At 40.7% G+C, this 24,832-nt stretch overlaps 1 protein-coding gene across 1 annotated transcript; it reads left to right on the top strand.

The window, feature by feature from the left end:
- Window positions 1–194: 194 nt before the first annotated feature.
- LOC146513237 (Na(+)/H(+) exchange regulatory cofactor NHE-RF1-like) lies at window positions 195–24,605 on the top strand. The gene is made up of 6 exons (XM_085170681.1): window positions 195–925; window positions 13,741–13,911; window positions 20,706–20,859; window positions 20,977–21,008; window positions 23,583–23,681; window positions 23,768–24,605. The coding sequence occupies exons 1-6, from the start codon at window positions 470–472 to the stop codon at window positions 23,927–23,929; spliced, it is 1,074 nt and encodes a 357-aa protein (XP_085026807.1). The 5' UTR covers window positions 195–469; the 3' UTR covers window positions 23,930–24,605.
- Window positions 24,606–24,832: the final 227 nt, after the last annotated feature.

The raw sequence follows: 24,832 nt of genomic DNA, 5'->3' as shown, positions 1-24,832 counted from the left end.
AATGCAATGTATTACCCTACCTACTAAAATATGTATCTTATTATTATTATTATTATTATTATTATTATTATTGTTGTTGTTGTTGTTGTTGTTGTTGTTAATAATAATAATAAAGAAGAAGAATGATGATAGTTTAGGCTATGAGTTTTATTTTGAAAATCCGATGGCGGATGTTCCTTTGAATGCGTTAACTTGACTCGTGGTAGCGCCACTGAAGACGGGACCGTGTTAGGTTGGAGTCGGAAAAAAAAACCCAGACGTTGCAACATAGTGCACAGGGGTGGATCTGTGAAACGAGTCAAAAGGCAACATTAGCAACGGAAATCTCACTGGGACTTAGTTCAACGGAAGTAGAACTGTAGCAAAGTCACTGTGCGCAACAGGTGTCAGTTTCTTTTCGTAAGCTCACTGTTTGAAAGTTGTTTGAATAGGGGGGCTAAAAGTTTTCGTTGGTTAACAAAACGCCAACATGTCAAAACTTCGACCCAGGCTTTGTGTGTTGGAGAAAGGACCCAGCGGGTATGGGTTCCACCTGCACGGAGAGAAGGGCAAGATCGGGCAGTTCATCAGGCTCGTGGAGTCCGACACTCCCGCCTCCGAGGCCGGGCTCCTGGCTGGAGACCGATTGATGTTCGTGAATGGGGAGAGCGTAGAGGGGGACAGTCATCAGCAAGTGGTCGCCAAGATACGGGCAACCTCTGGGGCTTTAGAGCTTATTGTGGTGGACCCCGAGACCTCGGAGCTGCTGAAAAAACACAACCTACAGTGCCGGAAAGAATTCGTCACAGAAGGAATTCCCATACCAGGCAGTGACAGCGACTCAGACCGCGGGGACACTCAGAGCAACGGCACCCCTGCCCCGCTTGAGAACGGGGATTCTTCCTCGGAGAGATCCGAGAGGCATAGTGTCAGCTCAAGCACCAAGGTACAGTAAAGCGCAGAAACTCACTTAAGTGAGTACTAAACTTTATTTATGTACCCTGAACTTTCCTTTCTTTTTTAAAATGTTGTTTTTAGTTTTTTCTTTTCTAGTTAAACCCACACTGGTAGGTACGTGGAATTGTAAGGTCGAACGTCAAAATGTTAATTTCTTGACTAGGAGTGAGTTGTATTTCTTGTATCATCATCATTATTATTATTATTCATTACTCCATTAATCTTAAAGGTTGTTTTTGGCATAGATCAGTTTTAGTTCATGAAAATACATGAAAGTATGTGCACTGCTATCTATGACAGAGATGTGGCACACTGCGGTAATAACAGGTGTCTGCTCATTCCCGTTCAACAGAATGTTTGTGATGTGTGTCAGATCCTGTCTGCTTTCTGTACTGAATTCCTTGTCAGGTTTGTCTCGTTGGACCAGGAAATGTGTCACAATTGATACATTATGAGAATGAGCGTGTCTTTTTTTTTTTTTTTTTCATTTTTAATATTATCTAAAATGATCTCACTGAGAGCTGAGACTGTGCTTTGAATGTGGTTATTACTCAAACACTCAGAATATTAAGGTATGTTAGAGGTTTTGTGACGTTCAATGGTAATGTTCAGAGACCTTCTGTCAACGTAACTGGTGAAGTACTATGACATGCTTTCTTTCATTTGTTCACCACAATCATGCGTCTTTGTAAGGCAGAGCATTTTCTGTCAGTTATGAAAGCATTTTATAAGGTTATGGTTTGAAGCGGTCACAAACATGGCAAGAATTTGTTTGCTATGTAACTGTTTAGCCAGTGCAAAGTCTGGGCCCAGATTTAAATGTTGTGTAAGAGCATTGCAAAATAGCCTGGAGGTGTTAAGCTGTGTTCAGGTCTCAGAATGGAGAGCAGTTTTTATTAAGGATTCTCAGGAAAAAGTGGATTTTTTTTAAATTTCCAGAGCAAGTGGAAAATATGTTTACTATAAGCAGGTTGAAAGTTATAAAAGGGGGGGGGGGGACTTACAAAACAAGTGTGTTTTCATGTTTTCTGCTACTCAGTGAATAATTAATTACTTTTAAAACAAGTTCTTTGTTTCTCACACAATAAGGCCTAGTCAAAGGCTAGCCTCATGAAGCCCAGAACACCCGCTTCACGTAGGAAGAGACTAGCATCACTATAGAACTTATTCTTCATTCAAACTTCATCTTTGAGCTGACTGACCGAAGCGACTACTTGTGGAAACAAAGGACATTGCTGACTGTGGCGTAATCTGGTGAGAAATACATAAACAGTTACATAAGCAACCAGAGCACGGGATGTCCATTGTAGTAACTCCTAACTAAAGTGAGTTGATATTTTGCACAGCAATAACTGCTAGCTGTTCTAACTTTTTTATATGGAAATGCAGTAGTAGCAGTGTTAGCTAATCTCACTCGTGGCCACCTATGACAAATAGCTATGACAAATAGCTAATGTTACACTGTACAATTTTAAAAAATGATTTAAATAGATAACGGATTAGCTGTCCAAACTCAGAGGCGAAGCTCAGTTAGAGGACCATTACATCAAGCGCTCATTGAGCTAATGTTTGTAAAGCTAGCTGTTGGGCTACGTAACATTAGGTTAAGAGCTAGATGTTGCTGGCCTTGACTATCGGATTTCTGAGTCTTGTGTTTTGCATGGTGCAACCACTGCCACCATAATTGTAATCAACTGGCAGAAACCCTGTCAATTTGATATTCTTGTGTAAATTCTTACTTATTGCCTGTTTGTTAAAGTGAGCTTCCAAATGTACTTTTCCTTTTTGCTTGTGTAATACCACTGGTTATCTGTTATCACAAAAGTATTTATTGCACCCATTTTTTTATAACATAGTTTCTAATCTTTGGACTTGGCAAGGATTTAAGAAGTTACTCCAGAGGCCCTTTAAATCATTATTGTTAAAGTTGGAAAAGTACCTCATTCATCAAACATACAGCATTTCTACATTCCATGTGAGCCAAGTTCACACCTTTTGCTGTGCTTCTATTTAACTGGAATTTTTATCTGCCTCTTCTTCTTCTTTGCCCCTTGACTTTACACTACGTGTAAAGTGTGTATTTGCTGTCTGTATTGCTGCAAACCATCAGCGAAATTCCTGCCTGATGGGAAACTTGGCAGAGCTTTTCTGATTGTGTGATATTGGCCATTCAGTGGGATACACTTGGGTAGTCTTGCTTGTGGTGAAACGATACATGATTTCACAGTTTTCCTAAAATTCCATGACATACTTGGATATCTTCTTCTTGTTCTGCAATTTTTTTTTTCATGTCACATAAAAGCACAAACTAAGTGAGCATGTTAGCATGTACCATTCGAGCTTCCAGAGTCTTCACACTACACTGAGGTTGTCTGTTGGACACCATAGAGATCCCCGGCAGCAAAAAGAGGCTTTGTCCACAGTGATTGCCTGTGGAGAACAAGGCTTTGAGTAGACATTTAAGTCATTTCTGAAGGAAAATACAGGTGGATGCAATCACACATAGACTTTATTTTGTGTGCATTGAAAAGTTCATGTATTCCTCAGAATCAGCTGCTTTTCCTTACTTTCCTTACTTCTTGTGCAGTGTGTGTGTGTGTGTGTGTGTGTGTGTAGGACAGAGTCTGCACCTACTGAAGATTAGTTTTCTTCTCATTGTTTTATTAGTGCTACAACCCTGAGTCTGTTAATAGGTGGATTTTTGAACTTTCACTGAACCATTTATAGGAGTGTGAGTGTTGCATAGTGAGTAGATTATTAGATAATGAGCTCAAAGTCTATGATATTTCTGCTGCAGTTTAAACGTCGACCAACAAACAATATATTCTCATACTGATATAATTGTGATAGGCATATGTGTGTTTTACCACCTACTAATTTTATTATCTCCACTCGATAGGTAATCTCTCTTGTGTAATGACTAGGGATGGGTATCGTTTAGGTTTTATCTGATACCGGTGCCAAACCGGTACTTTTGAAACGGTGCCGGTGCTCGAACCGGTGCTTAAAGAATGGAGAACACAAGCTTTGTCCAAAAACCTCTCATGTTCAGCTGTTTTTTTGTAAAAAGATAACAATGTTAGCCTTTTCTGCAGCTATGGGGCATATATGGTATCACTCTTGGCTGGAAGCAGCTTAAACAATGGAAAAAACACAAACTTTGTCCAAAAACCTCTCATGTTTAACTGTTTCCCACTTTTTCTTTGGTCATTTTAGCCTTTTTGGCCAGGGTGAAGGGAGTATCTGCCATCAAACAAGAAGACAGCCGCATGTAGCTATGATGATGTTTGCTAGTTCACCTTACATGCATTAATTTAATAACGTGGTTAGCCTACTCAACGTAAATTAAACACGAACAACATTAAGCTACTCACGCAGAGAAGAACGGCTGCTGCTGCCATCATCATCCTCATCATTTCTGCTACACTGGCAGGGCTAGGGGCCAGGACTCTACTCTTCAGCTTTTTAGGGGATGTTGCTAACTCTGGGTCCGATAACAGGCACCACACCTGCAGTAGATGTGCTCGGTGTGAGGTCTCGCAGCAAGCTATCAAATACGGCGCATTTCTCGGCTTTTAAAAAAAGACGCTAAGCGTCGCCAGGTGTTTCATCGGATTTCAGGTGTTACCTCCTTTCCACAGTATCAGCTTAAAGCACTTGTTGCAGCTGCTGAGTTTGCATATTTTGCTGTGAAGTACAGCCAGACTTTTGACCGCTTCGTCTTGGACATTTTTAATCTGTAGCTCTGCTCTAAAAGAACGTACGTACCTGGACCCGCCTACTATCCCCGGAAACGTAAAATGATTGGCTACAATTCGAAGTGTATCACATCTCAGGAAAAAAAAGCACCGAAATAAAGCACCGAAATGTGCGCTGCTTTTCGGTCTGGTTACTACCGTTTATGTCAGAACCAGTGCCATCATGGCACCGGACACCGGTACCCATCCCTAGTAATGACTGTTGAAGTCATTTTATCAAACAAAAAAATGACAAACAGGACAAATGCTAAGTACTGGAGACAGTAGATACAATTATGTACATGCAAAGATGTATAAAAATACAAGAATGGAGTGGAAAGGATTGCACAGTACATTACTGGAAATCCCTCTGCAACCTGAAGGCTTTGTATACCTGCTGTGTTGGTTACTTTGCACAGACATAGTCATCACATAGCTACATCAATTTAGCCTAAGGCTATGGCTATTTATTCTCAGAGTTTTGGCACAGGCAGCCACTTTTTCTGCAGTTGGTCAGTACTTGGGTTGAATACCTGAGTACTCAGACAATACTGCAACATCAGCACCCAGGAGAAGTCTAAGAAATTGTCACATTTTATTTTTTTTTAAAAAATGTTTTTTCCAAAGTCTTTTCAGGTTGTTGCAAAATCCCCCTCTGTATAATCTCAGACTCTCTAAGCTTCTGTGCTAATATTTCATTAAAATGGCAACAACAACCAACTCAGTCGTACAAATTATTGATAGCTACTAATAGCCAAGCTGCCTATCAACTTCAGTTGAAAGGGATGGGTAGGACTTAGGATATTTATACCCAGCTATTGCTGGAACTGCACATAGTAAACTACCTTTTCTATTGTCTAAGTAGATTTTTGAGGAATTAATAGTGTGGATGGTAGAAAGCGTTTGGACCTCTCAGCAGTGATCATGTAATGCATCAAATGGGTCCCACGTATTGCAAGTTATAGCGTGCAGAACATAGAAAACATCTCGAGGAGTGTGTAGTATTTTGTGCAGAGTGTATGCTAAAGTTATAAATTTGTGATTGGGACCAGAATTTGAATACTTTGCCATGGGGAGCAATTTTCTCTCAGAGGATTCTTTGTATGGACTGCCGTCCAAAACAAACTCCATTAAACTGCTGTTGGTATCATCTGACTGAGCACATTCCCAAAGTTTACAAAATACTGTGTTTATTATCCAAGCTTCTCTCCTTCATTCGTAACATTGAAGAACATACCCACTTTAGGCGTTTTTAGGCTATTTAAGGACCTTCCAAAGTAGAGGAGACTTTCAGCCTCTGTCATCATTTTGTTGGCTCAGGCTGTGGATGAACTGTATAGTTAAGCTGTCTGGAGAAAGCCTTTTATATCCACTGCTCAGGCTTTTTGGTATTACAGAGATTATAATTACATTTGTTGCAACCAATTAGGAAAGCGTCTTTGATATCTCTCCCTCTTTTCAACTCTGAGTGCATTGATACTTTGGTACATATGGGCTCCTGTGTCACCAAGCTGTGGGCTCAGCCTGCTTTCAGCTCTGATCAGTCAGCAGTAGCTAAATTGGGCTTGCAGCATGACAAAACAGACGGAGTGTGCACAGACCGAAACATGCTTGAACTGAAATATGTTGCTACTGCTTATCTGTATCTGGTTGATGGTGGCATGCGGCTTAACAAAGTAATGCTTTTCCCAACCACCTCCATCAGCTCCTGGTAGGATGTGGTAATTCTTCCATAAATCCCTGGGCCCTCCTCAGAGCATCCTTCTAATGGGATATTTCAGGAAAACCACAAATGGGTTCACAAGGTATTCTGCCGGCTCCACCTCAGCCAAATAATAAAATTAGCACAGAAGATTTATTTGCTAGCCTATCTAACAAAGAGGAAGAACAATTGGCTCAACTAACTCAAAGACTTCTAGTTTCTCTCCAAGCTCTTGCAAAAACTCATGAGCTACTCTGAAGGCCTCAGTTAGCATGTTACATGTTAAAATTAATAGAAATAGAAAAAGACTGGACAAGTGGCTCTTTTGGAAGAATTCCCAGGACAGAAAGCTTCTTTCTAAAAAATATAGCAGCACCGGTTAGCATATAAACAGCTGTAGGTGGTTTAGACCAGGGGTGTCGAACTCCAATCCTCAAGGGCCGTGTTATGCAGGTTTTAGATCTCACCCTGTGTCAACACACCTGAATCAAATGATTAGTTCATTACCAGGCCCCTGAACTTCAAGACATGTTGAGGAGGTCATTTAGCCATTTGAATCAGCTGTGTTGGATCAAGGACACATCTAAAACCTGCAGGACACCGGCCCTCGAGGCCTGGAGTTACCCACCCCTGTGGTAGAGACGGATGATTTAGGCTTGTAGCAACAGAAGTGGTACCCAGCAGTCACTGGGTGACCATGAACTCCCAAAAAGGTATTGAATCACGGGGTGTAGTTTTTCACAGGACTAAATAGAATCCAATCAAAGCTTTCTTTTTTTTATAGGACTGTATATTTAATGTTTTTGTTTTTAATTCCTGTGAGCTCATTTTGACATCATGCTACCATGTAAAACTAAGCAAGTCAGTTCAATAGCCACTAGAGAAAATAAGTAAAGGACATACTTGGTCTTGACAAAAACAACAGTTTCAGTAGCGGATTTTCTAAATATAAACATACAACCAGAGCAAATGTGTGTTCATATACACACAGACTGACACAGACAGCAGGTTCCTCTGCAGAGTTGTTGGGGTGTTGGGGTGGAACAGGCGAAGAAACCACTTCCTGCCCTTTTAGCTAGTTGCTATAGTGCTGAAACATCACTGTTTGGTTTTTGTCTCAGCCGGTTAATGATAACCATAAAGCTGTGTACAAAGGCATATATGTTTGGTTTTGATTATGTAAGCAAATACGCTTCTCAGGCAAAACTAAATATTAGTGCATATATCAGGAAGTAAAGTCAGTTTGTGGCTGAGCAGTTTGAAATAACTGGATATCAGGCACTAAAGCACTGACTCCTTTTTCTAAAGTGCACAAACATAGACTGTAAACGCCTTTGAAATCCTCCCCCCTAAGCTACAGCATAGTCTCACATGCACTTCTCTAGCAATGTAACTACATGTCAGCTTCTGTGGCTAATTGGCCTTTTCAGTACTGTTGATTACTACTTTAATTTCCAGATAATTTTTTGGCACAGCTTTTGAATTTTAACAATCATCCTCAATATAAGTAATAATAACCGTAGCATCAATATAAGGATTCACAAATGTCATCAAATTCCTGTAGGAAGATTGTTGAAACTGGAGGTGATGGACCAAAGAAGACCAAAGATGTGGTAAACCTTTGGGGATAAATGTGTTTGCCTCCAAAAAAAAACCCCCAAATAAACCACAGCAAAGACTGGAGACCCAGACTGGGAAAAAGTGCCATGTTTTTTTGTTTCTATGTGCTGACACGACATGTAGAACAGCAGGACGTGACCACAAGGTAAGTAAATTGTAACGTAGCACCACAAGCACAAGTGCCGGCAACAACATAGATAATGTTGGTTACATTGTAACCACAGAAGTTTAAATCCTGGTTAAATCAGTTATTTAACTCTGGCTGTTAGCAGAGGTAAGAGGAGCTGTTGGTTGCATAATACTGACAAACCTGGTAAGCACAGTTCTGCAGACACAGGCTAGTGCAGTTCAGAATTTCCATTTACACCCTGTTCGAGGAGTAGCTTTTATCTGTGTGGCATAGATGGTCATAAAGTTTTCACATCACTCACTCCCTCAGTACAAGGTCCTCCCAGCTGTCATTATGATGAGGCTAAAGCACAGGATTTGATGTTTAACTATAGTCAGCTGTAAAACCATTAACCTTTGATATTGAACAAGCTTAGAGAAGGTTTATCATGGCTGCTCCATGCCTCTTGTACCATCACACCAACACTGGGTAATCCTGCGTTTACGCTGCAGCTGCTTATGGCAGATCACACACCAGATAGTTTTTCTATGCAGGCACAAAATTAGATTATATCACAAGTAACATGTGCAGATGAAACATGCACACTGATACCAACCAGTACAGTGCATACCCCCCGTCAATCAGCAACACAACGCAACCAACCAATTAAGCTTGGAGATATTGATGAAGCATTGCCTGTTGGTCACGTTTAATATTGTTTTCCTTGTTGTCTGAGATTTGTTAGCATGGATTACATTTCTTTAAATCTAAAAATTGTATGATTTTAATGCTGCCAGTGTACTTAAAGTCTGCTCAGTACATAACATGTGTAATGAAGTTATGCATGGATGTATTATGCAAATTATGATTGAGTTTACAAGGCACAGCAGATGCTTATGTTGAGGCATCTAAACATTACAAGTAGCCTGCTGGCTAATGTAAATAGTAGCTGATGGACGCAATTTTGGTTTTTCTCCTTTAGTGTTAAGAAATTGGAAAAAAATTGCCTAAGCTTTTCTATGATGTGGAAACCCCTTTTTAATGGTCAGTAACTAGCTCGCTAATGAATAATGAAAATGCATCCTGATTGGTTAGCAACAGTGTGTGTAAAACGGGCACTGCTGGACTTTACCCAGCACTTTTATTATCATACAAATCTCACTGTCACTGCAGTGTGAGTGTGTACGTGTCTGTGCGAATTTGCTGATACCGTATTTCCTGCACATGAAACAAAATCATCTGAAAAGTTGAGTCGGACTCAATGCGCTAAAGAAATCAGACAAAAGCTGAGGGAGTTCATAACATGACATTCTCTGTGCTTCTCATATATTTTTCTGTCTATATTTACTCAGTTCCCTGCTTTAGCAAACAGTCTCCAGCCTGTTCATACAGAGAGAGAGAGAACGGTGCAGAGACACCTGCTGACCTGCTTGCTAATAGACCCAGTAGTTTGAAAACAATACAATGATGAGGATTTTACTCATTCCAGGCACAAAGTGTCCGATCCAATTTTGAGTCTAATCTAAAGGAAAGCTAGCCTGGCTTTGAGTTTCTGCTCTCCGTCCTCCATTTCCCTGCTGAGTGTTGTCACCACGCCCAGACTTTGGACTTTTGGGGCCTCTTAGAGTCCAGTTTGACAGAAACAGCAGGGCTGTATTAAACATTTAGGAACAAAAAGTGGTCTGACGACAAACACATGCCTGGTTTGTGAAGTCAAAGCCTGTGTTTCTCTTCCCCTCGCTGTGAAGAGTCACTGATGTCAACAGAGAGATTGAAGTATGAGGGCTGGCAGTCTATTCCTGGTCACCTACTGTGCTGCTCTGCCATAGGTTGATTCTCAGGCTCACCTATGGTGCAGTAAACAGATTAAACTGTGCACTGTTTCTACCAGCTATTCTAGTACCTGATATATACCTGCAGTTGCCTGCTGTTTGAAATGAGACTGATGTGATGTTTGTGGGCATTAAAACCCAAAGAATATTGCCCTGTTATTTAGGCAAATAGAATATATCCATGTCAGTGTCTGAAAATTACCCATTGTCAATTTGGTGCTCACAGAATATTCATAAAATGCAGCTATGTTTGGTTTTTGCAAATATATTTTCAACGAATATGCCAGTTTTGCCTTTTGTAAATATTCAGTTTACTGTTTATCTAATAAGGCAACAATTGTAGCTTCCCCTTGAACAATAACTTTAATCATTATTTTAAAATCAAACCGTGTGCCATATCAGCCAGCTGATTTGTTATCTGATCGTTGCAGCTCTAGGTGGGTACGGTGATATAACCGTTGCTTGCAGCATTCCTTTGGTGTAACTTTCCACCTCAGTTATTTTGTCATCCTTATCATCATTAACAGACTGTGTCATAAATGTGTGATTCCATCCAAAGGTTGCACCTGACTATCAATCATCAACCGGCCTGATTTCATATAAACCTCTGCTTCAGTGTATTATCCACAGTGTCACTGCCTGGGAGGAGGGAGTGGTGCCTCGATTCAGTGCTGAGGCTGCAGTGGCTGATCTTGAAAAAACACTTGGCAGGCAGTAATTTACAGACGGCTGTTGATTCCACATGTTGACTTTAAATGGGCTCTTAAATATGGAAGCCACTTTCTGTTGAGAAAAGAAAGTAACGTGGAACTTTTCAGTATACACTGTTGAGATCTGTCTGTAGTTACATCTTGCTAGTACTAGTTGGAGCCCGTTTTACCCCCAGAACAGCTTTTATTGTGTGTTGGATACAGGTCATTCATTCCTCAGAGACATGTTGACATGTTACCAGTTAATACAGTTGCTGAAGATTTGCATGGTGCAAATATGCCGTTTCACCACATCCCAAAGGTGCTCAATTGTAACTTGTTTTGTTTGAGCTTGAGGTTTCTGACAAGGAACAATATCCTGCTAGAAGCCTCAGAAGATTCAGTTCAATTCAACTTTATTTATTTAGCTCCAAAGCACAACAACAGTCACCTCAAGGTGCTTTATATTGTAAGATAAACACCCTACAATAATACGGAGCACTCGCTTGGTGACAGTGGGAAGGAAAAACTCCCTTTTAAAAAGAAATCTCCAGTATAACCACACTCAGGTAGGGCTATCCACTGCGACTGGTTGGAGGTTGGGCGATGAAACAAAAGCCAGAGATAAATAATAAATCTTGATTACATTCACAGTAACATGTAAAGACACAAGAGTGAAAAGAGGTGAGTGAAGAAGGAACACTTGGTACAAACTAGGCCTATTGCAGCATAACAAAAGGAGGCTTCAGGGTCACATGATCCAGCCCTAACTATACACTATAACTGTTTATCTAAGAATAAAGTTTTAATCTTAATTTTTTAAAGTAGAGACCGTGTCTGTCTCCCAAATTCTGGTGCTACAGAAGAAGGGCCTGAAAGCTGAAGGCTTTGCCTCCCATTCTACTTTTAATTACTCTTGGAACAACCAGAAAAGCTGCAGTCTGAGAGCCAAGTGCTCTGTTATTATTGATCATGGTGATGTGATTTTATGAGGTCTCCAAGATAAGATGGGGCCTCATTATTCGAGACTTTTTATGTGAGGAGAAGTATTTTATGTTTTATTTACATCACAAATAACAAAATAGAGTCTGTTAGATAGATATGATTCAAAGTGCTGTGGCGGAGTATCTTTAAGACCTACACATGCTCTGTTCTCTGTAATAAAATATTATCATCAGTATCAGGCTACGTCCACACGTACACGGGTATTTTTGAAAACGGAGATTTTCCGTTTTTGTTTTAAAAAATAATCCCGTCCACACTTAAAGGCAGAAATGAAGGAAAACGCTGCTAGGAACATGCCAAAGCAGCAGGTGGCGCTATATTCCTAACCGTGTAGAAATGTTGGCCAATCAGAAGTCTAGAAGCCTCGGTGGGAAATAGTAAACAAAGCTGGGGCATAGAAGCAGGACCGAGTCGTATGTGTGGAGGGACAGTAACTGTGTGTGTGTATGTGTCAGCATTTAAACACTGAAGAGACAATTAACAGTAACAGTATTGTAGAAATTCATTTCACCGAAACAATAATGTGGCGCACAGTGTGAGGTCAAAAAAGGCGCACAACTTTGACGCTGCGTTTTCTCCGTTTTTCTCGTCCACACGTAAATGCAAAAACGGAGTTTTAGAAAATATCCACCCTGGCCGGAGTTTTTAAAAATCTCCGTTTTCAGTGACCGAAAACGCCGTTTACGTGTGGACGAAAGGTGCACTTGCATAGAAAAATCTGCGTTTTCACAAATACCCGGGTACGTGTGGACGTCTCTACTGAGGTGCAAGGATGGGGGCACTGTGGTCACGAAGGGGTGGACATGGCCAGCAACAGTTCTAAATTAGAATAATTTAGTTTAAATTAAGATTTTCTTAATTAATATGTTGGTATTGTGGCCTATGCTATAATTAGGACTTTGAAAATTAAATAAATAAGTAATAAGTCTATATACAAATGTTCTGTTAATTAAGTTTACTAACAGTGAATGTTTAGAAGAGAGAAAGTGAGGTATTGGAGAATCTGTAATCATTTCCAAGAGCCTTGTAATAAAGATAAAGTTCTTGATGTCAGCACAGGAGCACATGTGTGATTACAGTATTATAAGAACATATGTTGGATTAAACACTTAACTAGGCACAGGTCACAGCAGGATTAGTCTGAGCAGCAGAGCCAGGATGCTGCTGCTTCATTCAGTTACCCATCTTACCTCATTGTATGCATGAACATTTAATGTACTTGATGTTATTTGAAGAAGCTTCATGTCTACAATATGTCAATAGGGACTTTGCATGATGTCCAAAGTTTGCAGCGTAGAACAAACATGTAGGAACTGTGTTGATGTGGCATCTCAGGTTGAGATAAGACATAAACGTCGTCACATACTCTAATCACAAATAGATGATTTCCTGCATTCTGCTTTTACTGATTCTCTGCAAAGAATAACGAGATTTAAGAGTGTCACCTGTGTGCTCGACTGATGTACAGTTTCAATAAAAAATTAAGTCAGAATTCTAAAATAATATATAAAAAAGAATTGGCATTGTACTAAATGTTAAAATGTGATATCATTATTTATTTATATCAAGTTGTGCAGCGGTGGAGCTGTGATTAGCACTGTTGCCTCACAGCAGCAAGGTCCTGGTTTGATCTTTCTGTGCATGCTCTCCACATGTTTGCGTGGGTTCTCTCTAGCTTCCTCCCACAGTCCAAAGATATGTGGTTAGTGGGGTCGGGTTAGTTGGTGTTTCTAATAAGCGGATGATAGTACATGACTTTGAGAATGTGCTAGAAATGGTACCGTTTTTATTTTTTTTGATAATTTTATTATTGTAATGTTGGTTTTTAGTTTTTATCAGTATCTCCTAACCCTCTGTTTTGAGTCATGACCTGTGATTGTTTTGATTTAAATAGTCTTAAATATAAATTATTATGTTAAATATTTTGTGTCTTGCTCTGTGTTATAATTATGGTTTCTTCATAATTGTGACAGGTTTATATTTAAAATTAGAAGAACAGATTAATAATTTTGACGAAGCACAGATGTGTATGAATATGTATGTTATGAGAGTAAAATGTTACACTTTAGGCTGAACTCTCACACTGAGTTTCATGTGTGATCCTGTGTAGGAGGAGAGAGATGGGCGCCGGCCTCGTCTCTGCCTCTTGAAAAAGGGCCCCGGTGGCTACGGCTTTAACCTGCACAGCGAGAAGTCAAGACCAGGCCAGTTCATCAGAGCTGTGGATGAGGACTCTCCAGCACAGAGCGCCGGCCTCAGGCCGCAGGATAAGATCCTCCAGGTACACACTCACTTTTTCAGATATCCCTGTGCTTTGACAGCAGCTGGTGTTGATAAACAAAACACATTACAACAAGAGATGATGGCACAGTTCAGTATCCGGTCGTTAAGTGATGACGTGACGAATCCTACTTCCGGGCCTAAAGTAGTCTGTATTTAAAATGGCTTTTGTGTTGTTAACATGTTTAATGTTTTGTATTTTCTTCTATTTAATCTCAAAAAGCTCCTAAAACAGTCAGCGATCACTGTTGACCTCCCTCGGCTTTTATTACCGCTAATCATTTATTTAAGCTCAGTTTTTAAAACCTTAGGATGTAACTACAGCCCAGCCCATGCAGCAGTATATGAATGACTAACCTCGTATTGTGGATGGATTATCTCAGTTGTTCTCCTGGCTGAAGTTTGGTCCTTTTACAGCATCCTGTCATGCGATTACATTTGTTCCTGACCACCGAGAACACTCACGTTAACTTTTATCCAGTGGAAAAAAAAGTTAGCTTGTTTATATTATGCTAACATAGCTGTGTCGCTAGCAGTCACGTAGCACATCATTATATACCAGCTAGCCAAACTTCAGTAACCCTACAAACGTCACTGCTGTTTAGTTTTCTGTCTTCATTTATGTTGGAAGTGATAACAGAGCTGTACGTTTTCATTTGTTTCCAAAACCCCGCAGTCAGGACATGCTATATTGTATTTAGATAGAAGCTAGCGAGCTAACTTCCTGCTAACTTCTAACTCCGTTAAATGTCATAAATTCCGTTTTCATGGATGCCTGGATGTTAAACTCAATTGTTACACCTGGTAGAGCAGAATGCTGATCATTTTATTAAAGTTGAAAGACTTTAGACAGTTTTTCAACTCTCAGTAATGCCATAGTGATCGTTTGATATATGGACCTGCAGTGGAGTTTAGGCCCAGACACGGCTAGTGACGTCAGACTTTGCTTTTTTCACCTGTTGTTAAAAAGGTCACACAATAAGAAACCAAATATGTTGTTATTATTGTTATTATTATTATTTTTAAATAGTATTATTATTATTATTATTATTATTATTATTATTATTATTATTATTATTATTAATGTTAAATAGCAACAATAACCAAGAAGATCAAAGACAATTATGTTTGAAAATTAGTGTGAAACTTTGTGATCAAAGTTGGATTTCATTACTGAGTGTAGGGAAAGACGATATAAGAAGAAGAAGAAAACAATGTGGCATTCAAAGAATATTGAAAATAATACTGATGGAAGTATAACATTAGGGGAAGAAAGATTTTTGACATGATTCAGTAAAGGACTAGATGTTACAATCCCAGACAATGCATTGCTTTTAATGAAGAAAATCTTGAGGGATGGCTGTTATGAGGAAAGCAGCCCAGAATCTTTACCAGCAGCGTACATTGTTGTGTGCCTCAACTTTTGTTCTTTTACCCAAGCTAACCTGCCATTTTCCCTGGTTAGGTTTAGGGATTAGAAATCTGATCCAAATTGTTCAAATATGGGACACATCGTCAGTAGTGGACCTTGGATTCATCAGGTGTTTCGGCCATTATTACTAGACACCCTCATACAAGGAGGCCCTGCCAGGGTTGATCAGGCCCTGGAGTGTGTCAACGGTTTATGTTAAAATTGTTTTTCTCTTCTTCTTTCTCCTGTTTAATTTTCTACAGTTTATTCTATCTATTCACTGCAACTGAGAAATACTGACCTCTTTAGTATTCATGGAGCCTCATTTCTTCAAAGGGACAGAAAAGGTGACAGAGAGGAGTAAGACAAGTAAGATAAGATAAGATAGGAGAGAGCAGAGAGCAGAGAGGAGAGCCAGAAGGGGGGCGCCGATCTGGCTTCCCACACCTCCCCGCCGGATCGGGCTGTACGCTCTACGTCCCCACTGCCTCCCAGAAAAGGGGAGAAGAGCAGAACATTTTTCTTTTTAGTTTTACTACCATGAGGTTAACTGCACAGTCCCCAGGAGGCCCTGAGACGGCTGTAGCAGTCAACCACCAAAAATTCTAATGTTATGTTTTACCCTTTCGACGCCCTCTGTTGTGGCAGGCCCACCACCAGTCGATCAATCCTTGGTATGTGTATCGCGGTTAGCTGACTGCCTTAGCTGCCCAAGTGATGTCAGCCCGTTTTAGCCATAGCCAGTGATTGGTCCTCTCAGCAGTGTTAGCTAGTTCTCTTATAGCCTGCCGTTGCACCTGTCCTCTGATCCCAATCTCTCTAAGCACTTTTGCTGTTGTACTGGCAACAAAGCCCCTGCACCCCACTTCCACCGGGCGCACCTTGATCTTCCAGCCTCTGTCCTCTGCCTCAGCTGCCAAGTTGGCATACCGCAGCTTCTTACGCTGAAATGCCTCCTCAATTGCTTCCTCCCATGGTACCGTCAGCTCAGTGACGTACGCAACTTTATGGGAGTTAGACCAAAGGACGAGGTCTGGTTGCAGAGTTGTTGTTACGATCTCTGTGGGAAAAATTAGCCTCTGATCCAAGTCCACTTGCATTTGCCAATCCCTGGCAACCTTCAGCGGTCTGGGGTTGAGGGGTTCGACCTTGGCTTGTCTCCCTCCCGGACAAATGCTGATGAAAATTGACGGTCCTCTTGGTTCGTGAAGGGTTGAGCGTTGATGGATTTCCTTTTGCGCTCAACTTTCTCAGCCAGACACCTGAGAACCTGGTTGTGTCTCCATGTGTATCTGCCCTGAGTAAGGCTAGTCCTACAACCAACCAAGATATGCTTGAGTGTGGCTGGGACTGTACACAGGAGGTAGGCTGGGTCCTTTCCAAAACACATCTACAGATTTATTGGGGAAGGTAGCACATCGTATGTGGCTCGGATGATGAAACTTAGTCTATTAGACTTCATTCCCCAGATTTTACTCCATGAGAGTTTCCTCTTTTCAACACTCCCAATTCATCCAGCGACCCTGCTTGGCCAGCGCTACGGCTCTAGCATGTCTGACTGCTTCCTCCTGTCGTCGAACCTCCTCCACTACTTTCGACATTCGGTTACAGATGCCTGTTGCCACCGAGGTGTTACTGCTCCAAGACCAAATCCTCCTCTGCCCTGTTGGATGTGACCCACCACGTCACGACGTCGAAGAGGAGATTTGGCCTGTAGCACAGATGTGGCTGGGTCCACTTCCTCCCCGTTGCTAGGGTGGGAGCAGTACCTCTCATTATGGGGTCCCGGGAGTCCGTGAGTGACATCTCAAGCTTCACTTTTGCACATTTAAACTCCTCTACCAGGCTAGGGATAGGCAATGCCAGTATCTGAGGCATTTGGGAAGTCCGAGCCACAATCATTTTGGTGCAAAATTAAAACATTTATGACCAGTAAGGTCAGAAAGTTAAAGGTATTCTATGTAATTGTAGGATTTGCAGTCGAAAACTTGATAAATTGTGATAAAACTCTTTGAGATGGCATATTAGGAAAAGTCTGAAAACAAATTCTTAAGGAGAACCAGTTTGTGCAAAAAAAGTCACAACCGCAGATTAAAAGGGCTCATTTTAGGGTTTAAAAGTGCCAAACACAGCAACAGTTGCCTTAAGGTGACTATAATGAAAGTTAAACAACTTTTGTGTGTGTGTGTGTGTGTGTGTGTGTGTGTGTGTGTGTGTGTGTGTGTGTGTTTTAGCTGTGTTAGCCATATATATCAGCTGTAATCCTATTACTTCAGTGTGCAAATGAGAAACTGAATGAAATATTAGCAGAAGCCGAACTATTAAGAAGCTTCTTTGTTTATATGTGATGTAGAGGAGAAATCTGTATTCTCTGCCTCATTAAGTGTGTGGGAGAGACAATAATCCTTTATAGTTAATCTGCTTAACATGTCTGTCGGCTGAATTAGAAGCTTTCAAACTGTCCACTCGGGCTTCTCCCATGCATGGGAGAGAAAGGCTACATTTGGGATATTGTAAAGATTTAAAAGCTGAATTTTAGTGTAATTTCTCAGAGTCTCGTGGGCAGTCCTGGAAGTTCATGTCAAGGTTCTGAAGCAGAGTGTTCTGTACCATCTCCTGATGTTCCTGTGTGGGAGCTGGTGAAACTTCTCCAATTTTCCTCCCACAAAAATTCCTCAGTGACTTATCTCCCTGGGTGCTTAATCAGTTTCAACTCTGGGAGTATTCTTGTACAACACTCCTCGTAGTATGACACAATATCAGCCATCACCAGTGCCATTAATCTCCTTTAGGGTGTCCATTCCATTGTCATGACAGTTCACTGACTTGATATGTAGTCCTCTGTGTGAATGGGCAGTGACAGTCTACAGACAATGGATCTGAGTATTTCCACTTGTCCAAAGAAACTCTTTGCCAAAGTAAGCCGGTTAACTTACTGTTAGATGAATGCAAGAAAAAGGAATGATGCTCTCCACCGTGTGTTAAATATCCTGATTCGTTTTATTCCGTTTTATTTATGTGGCTCCAATTTTATAATAGCGCTCATCTAAAGATATGTATATATTCTCACAATATTAGAGACAGAACACCAGCAATCAGTCTCCTTTTACCAATAACTTGGCAATTGTGGGGAAGAAGAACCCTCTTTCCACTTTAAGCGACCTGCACCAAAAAACTTCTTAGAGAATGTAACAAGTGATGAAGAGAAATCTAAAGAAAATAAGTGCATAGATTTCCAAACCAAGAAATATGCTTTTAACATAGTTAGTCATGCTCAACAAAAAGAAGTTGTTTATAGCATCTACCCTACGTTCTACCAACACACTCTTGGGCACTTCAGAGATTTTGCGACATTGTCAGTGATGACATAAAATGGTTGGTACTAACTGCTGTGCACTCACAGGGAGTTCTGATCGCAGAATAATGAGGTAAACCAATCAGTTTGTTTAGTTAAATAAATAAACAGTAGCTTTTTTATTCTGCTTTGTTAGTATTACCAATATCTTTGATAACAGACAATAGTAAAAGCTCACACACAATCTAGGCAAACACGTACATGTTTCCGATTATTTCAATTTGCTAAACTATAATAAAGGGTTAGTTTTCATGCGGGTTTTAATAACTGCATCAGCTGGCTAAATTCTGTCGCTGTCATTGAGCACGCCAAGTCAAGTTGAAACTTTCTGTCATTAGAAGTAAATCAAGAGTAATAAAAAGTGAGTAATAATGTTGTACTAATAAAGAATGAGCATGGTAAAAATTGAATACTGAAACTGAAAGTTAAATCGAATTCATATATGCATCGTACTCAAATCATTGAATAAAGAACTTTAAAAAATAAATAAATAAATAACATGGATACATGTTTGGAATCAAACCACATCGTTTGATGGAAGTAAAAAATTATTAACTTACTGAATTCAAAGCTGAATTATAGACACCCTGAAAATCCAAGAGTAAAAATGTGGCAGGCTAGTATATTTTGCTGAAATTTCATTGCAGCAACTTAGAATGGTGCTCAGTAGTTTTTGTTTTTGTGCTTGTATGCATGCCTGACAACAGAAGGAAATGCTCCGAATGAAGAGATGGATGTTGTCCTGCAGGATGTCCGCCGAGATCGGGACCAGAGCTCCTGGACAGTTTAATATGCAACCTGGTGGCGTCGGATGGATCCAAATATAATATCCCAGAGTTGTTCTATTGGGTCTGTTGGTCAGGCGAACATGGGGGCCAGTCAGTGGTTGGGCACAAACACTTCGCATGAACGTTCTGCCTGAATAATCTGTGCACAGAATGTTGGAACCTTGCATCTACTGCATCGCTGTAGCATCTGACGGTCGGTCCAAGGATTTCATCCCAATACCTAATAGCACTCAGGGTGCCGTTGCCTGGCCTGTGGAGATGTCTTTGCATCCCTCCAGGGATATGCTTCCCCCGAACAGTCACTGACCCTCCATCAAATCACTCGTGCTGAATGACATCAAAGCAGCGGTCCCCAACCTTTTTTGTGCCACGGACCGGTTTATGCCTGGCAATATTTTCATGGACCTGCCTTTAAGGTGTCGCGGATAAATACAACAAAATAAAACTAGTACCGGTACCAAAAAATGAAAATTTATTCATAACACATGTAAAAAGACCAAGGAAAACCGAGTAAACAATAAAATGATAACAAAATAACGCTGAAAACCGATAAAAACCCTGAAAACTATACATTTCACACCTGAGCCTCAACTCTCGCGGCCCGGTACTGGTCCGAGGCCCGGGGGTTGGGGACCGCTGCATTAAAGGAAACATTCTCAGTGACTTATCCAGACACTTCTAAGTTTGTCACATGTGCTTAGGGTGAACCTCTCGCTCATCTGTAAAAAGCACAGTGGGGGACCTCCCAGTTCTAGTTTTCTATGGCAAATCCATAGTCCACCATTCCAGACAGTTAACGCAGGGCTAAGGACGCTGGGCTCTCTGTCTCCTGGAACGTCCTCCATGCTTTTGAGACTGTGCTCAGAGACACAACAAACCTGCCTGTGAAACAGCCAAGCGTCAATCCAAGTGTAACCTTCAATAACAGAAAATTAGAGCAACAATTTTACACTCAGATCATTTCTGTTTCCCTTTGGTTATACAGTCACTATTTATTCAGTCTTTGTGTTTAAGTTGGACACAATAAAATGTTTCTGCTTATTTACAGATTTATAACACGTAAAAATCATGATCAAAAAAACAAAAATAAGGTTGTTCTCCAAACTTAACTGAGAAAATAATAAGCAGGCTTTAGTAAGATGGGCCATGCTATAACTTTCGGTCTCTGGAGGGAAACATTGAAAATGGATCATTATAGAATATAAGAACATTTTCCTAAGTTTCTCCTGTTGTCTCTTCAGGTTAATGGTATGTCTGTGGCTGGGATGCAGCACTCAGAGGTGGTGGCAGCCATAAAGGCCGGAGGAGACGAGACTAGGCTACTGGTGGTTGACATTGAGGCAGAGGAATTCTTCCAGAAATGCAATGTTATGCCCACTGAGGAACACATCAGTGGTACCACACTTTTTACTATGTTTCCTTAATATTTAGAAGTACAAAACATAAAATACTGAGGAAAGTTATTTGAAACAGAGTGAAACAAGGACTTTTCTGTTTTGTTTGTTCTTGAAGGACCTCTTCCAGAGCCAATGGCAGAAGACAAGGTAAGGACCCCTTGCATGCACACACACACACACACAAGCAGGATGCACAATGCATAGGATGCTAATAATTTTTGTTCTCACCACTAGATGCCCTTTAAAAGGCTATTTTTTCTGCATTTACCAAAATAACAGATCATTATCACAGTTAAACAACCTAAAGAACAGTAAGAAAGTGTGTCGTCTACTTCAAAATTCTGACGACAAACTAATGAATGAAACCAGTGAGCATGTGACTCAAAGTTATTAATGTTTGTCAATCATTCCAAACGAGACAGTTTGGAGTCACACCAGTCACACCCCTAAGGATGCAGTTTTGAAGGAAGGTTCAGAGGAGGTTAGAGATTGTTACCATCATGGGCTCATCCGGTCAGGATGAGAATGAACAGTCAGTAATCACTTGCAGGGTTTTTTGTTTTATTAAATAATGAGCAAAAGGAAAGACACAGGGACTCTATCTCTGAAAGGAAATAAAGTATGATTTAAGTAACTCAAAATAATACATGAACTCAGGAGACTCGAACAGAAACTCACCTCAGCTGCCGCCCCATGTGTGCAGTCCTTTGAGTTCAATTAAGGGCGAGCACCACACCCAATCAAAGGTGAGGAAAAGATACAAGGTGCATCTAGTGAAGTGAGTGCTGAATGGTGAGCCTTTACAACAGATGCTGTCTTTGAGGTCTACTATCTACCTGATTATAGCATAATGTTGAAAGTGATCATCATCACACAAAGCATTAGGACCAAAGCTGAAAGAAAAATCACATAATGTTATAAACAAAATATATTTAGTACTTCATGGAAGTAAACTGGCACTGTGCAGGGGTTCATATATTAGCTCGCTGGTTTGAATCCAGTGGCAGAGACATTTGTGGGGTTGCATCTGGCATAAAAATCTGCCAACTGAAAATAGCGCCCCTAGTGGCTGTCTGTGGTCCTACACTTTAAGATGCTTTTGCATTGAGTTCCATTTAAAGCTCTGATTGTTTCTTCTTTGTCCCATCATTATTTGCATTACTTCAGTTATGCATGCAACTTTGTACATGTCTGTATTCATAGTAGGGTTATTTTAAAGGATTTTGAATTTCCACATTAAATTGATCACGGTCGTTGCATTGACATTAATATTAACGAGTCTTCTGCAATTGAAGAGATAACATTAAGCAGCCCGAGAGTGAAGCAGGATGCAGCTGTGTGACATATACTTAAGTAACAAATGTCACATAAAGAGTTCAAGAGCAGACTCACTTCTCCTCAGCCTGAGAAAACCAGTGCAAAGCCCCTTTAATTAGCACAGGCTCAGTCATCAAAATAAACACCACCCAGTACGTCTATACACACGCACACACACACACACACCCAGTGACAACATGGGAATTGTGGATTGGCCCCTCTAGTGACATTGTGGCTGACCTCTTCACCATGGCAACAGGAGTAGAAGATCATGGGATTGCAGTGGCTTTAATTTGAGGATTATGCTAATGAGCAGCATTCACACACTCTCACATACAGCCAGACTTCCCTAGCAAACAATCAGTCATTCACCAGCTGTTATATAACATGAATCCATACCCTGACCTCTGACCTCCAGTGTGCCTTTTATCATCAGGTGGCCAATAGTCCTGCTTAGATATTCAGTAACTTAAAAGGCTTTTAAGTGGCATTAGTGCAAACGGAATAGTATTAGAGGCGTTTGATGAAGACACCTTACAGCAGAGGGCTCATGCTCGTGTGCAGCATGGGGCTGGGGTTATTTTTAGAGAAACAGCTGCTTCCACACTGGAGGCCAAATTTTCATAGATGAGGTGAGTTTCACACTGCATATCAGACAGGAGCAGGGCTGTGTGCCGATCCCTGAACGGTCTGCTCAGAGAGAGGACTGCTCACACTGAGCCTCTGAATGACCAGCCCCCCCTGCTGGTGACACTCCCCTCTCTGCCTGCACATTTGGTCTTGATAATTAAAAAGAAATGTTTGTGTGACTCTCGTAGAAGAAATACACCATGTCTGTATTCTTGTACTTCGCTTCAGATTGTTTGATGTAAAAACACAAAGTATAGCACTTTCCTACTCTCCCACAGTGCTCAAAGCGCTCTATACAACATTCACCCATGCACACAAGCACTGCCTTCTGTTTTAAAGTGCTTTATAACTACCATTCACACTCCACTGGATGCATCAGAGAGCAACCTGGGGTTAATATTTTGCCCAAGGACATTTGGCTTACAGACTAGGGGGGCCAGGGATCAAACCACCAACTGACCGATCAGCAGATGACCTGCTCTACCTCCTGAGCTACAGGTGTTAGACTCTAACATTGAATGAGGATATTCAGAAGTGAGCTTTTATTTTTGCTTTTTTGGTGAAGTTTCCTTTCTCTGGAGATTCAGAAAGGCTTATAATGAGCAGCTAGTTGAAATGAGCTACCTCTAAACGTTGAGTCTCCGCTGGGTTTGAAAAGAGTCTAGTTCTGCATAATTGAAATGTTCAAGTCCTTTGAAGCTGAGATGGTTTCCGGATGGTGTTTTGTGCTGTGGATGAATTGACCCTTTTGAATGTGTGTTGTGTGTTTGGCAGATAGATGCAAAGCCTAAAGTATCTGCGAGCTCTTCCGTCTCCAGTGCCTCTTCCAGCAGCTCCCTACCAGCAGCAACAGACAACTCCTCGCCTTCAGAGGTACTGTCTCCATGCCACTGAAAGATTTGGAATAGTTTTAAAGCTCAGAGAAAAACAAACTTGTTTGAATATTTGTGTGTTTCTAGATTGAAAGAGCTTCGAGGTCAGAGCCGGCCCCAGCCATCGACAGCCTGGGTCTTGCCTTGACAGTAGCTCAGGCCAAAGAAAGAGCCCAGCAGAAGCGCGGCGCCAAGAAGGCACCGGCCATGGACTGGAGCAAGAGGAATGAACTGTTTAGCAACTTATAAACGCCACGGTCATGTCCTCCAGGTGGTTCTGTACTGCCATCCAGAGGCCAATCCAGAGAAATAATCAGCCCACGCTCTGAGTGAAAAATAATGTGGCATCAAGCTTATTTTAAACTCCCATGTTAAACAGTATTACATGATGATTTATTTGTTTTAATTTAGGGTTTCTGTGACTTCTTAACTTTTGAATGACGTTTGAAATGTCAGCATCACACACAGAAATGAATGTTAATAATATATCAAGAAGAGAACTAGCAGTGTGCACTTTCTCATACGAAAAGGAGCGTGAAAGGAATTTTGGGGCATAGGAACGAGAAATTATTGATTATTTTTGACGAGTCGTGATTTTAAATCTGAACATGTAGCACCTCTGTCTACTCTTCTTTACCTTGTTTTTTTCCGTCTTAATTTGTGATTCAAACGAGATTATTATTTTTCTTTTTAATGTGGCTTTTGATAAATTTGTATATACACACAAATGTATTCTCAAGGAAAAGAAATGTTCTGTGTTTTGTTGATTCTGCTGAAGTCTGTTCAGTTTTAAAGCTGCATCTTTTGGCTCGAGTGTCACTTACACACTTTCACTCCAATGGAAATATACAGAATGTACCGATGGCTCTGTGCTGTAGAATGTCTTAATGAACATTGATAAACATAGCATATCAATAAAATGGAACCCAGTCTGGTTTTTAATGCACATGATCAACCTTGAAAACACTGATCTGAAAGCAGCGTTCCTGAAATTCCTCTTATAACTGAGGATCCAGTGGTATTTGTGGTGATGAACCTGTGCTTGGTGAAGTTTTACCTGTTTTATACTCGGTGCACAGTCTGGTGCTCCATCAGAACAGTCCAAAAATTCCCTTTTTAATGGAAAATGTCATGAGGTGAAAGAAGAATGTG

Source organism: Neolamprologus multifasciatus, chromosome 8 (genome assembly GCF_963576455.1).
Source record: "Neolamprologus multifasciatus chromosome 8, fNeoMul1.2, whole genome shotgun sequence".
NCBI lineage: Eukaryota > Metazoa > Chordata > Actinopteri > Cichliformes > Cichlidae > Neolamprologus > Neolamprologus multifasciatus.
This window is presented reverse-complemented; position numbering and strand designations above follow the sequence as displayed.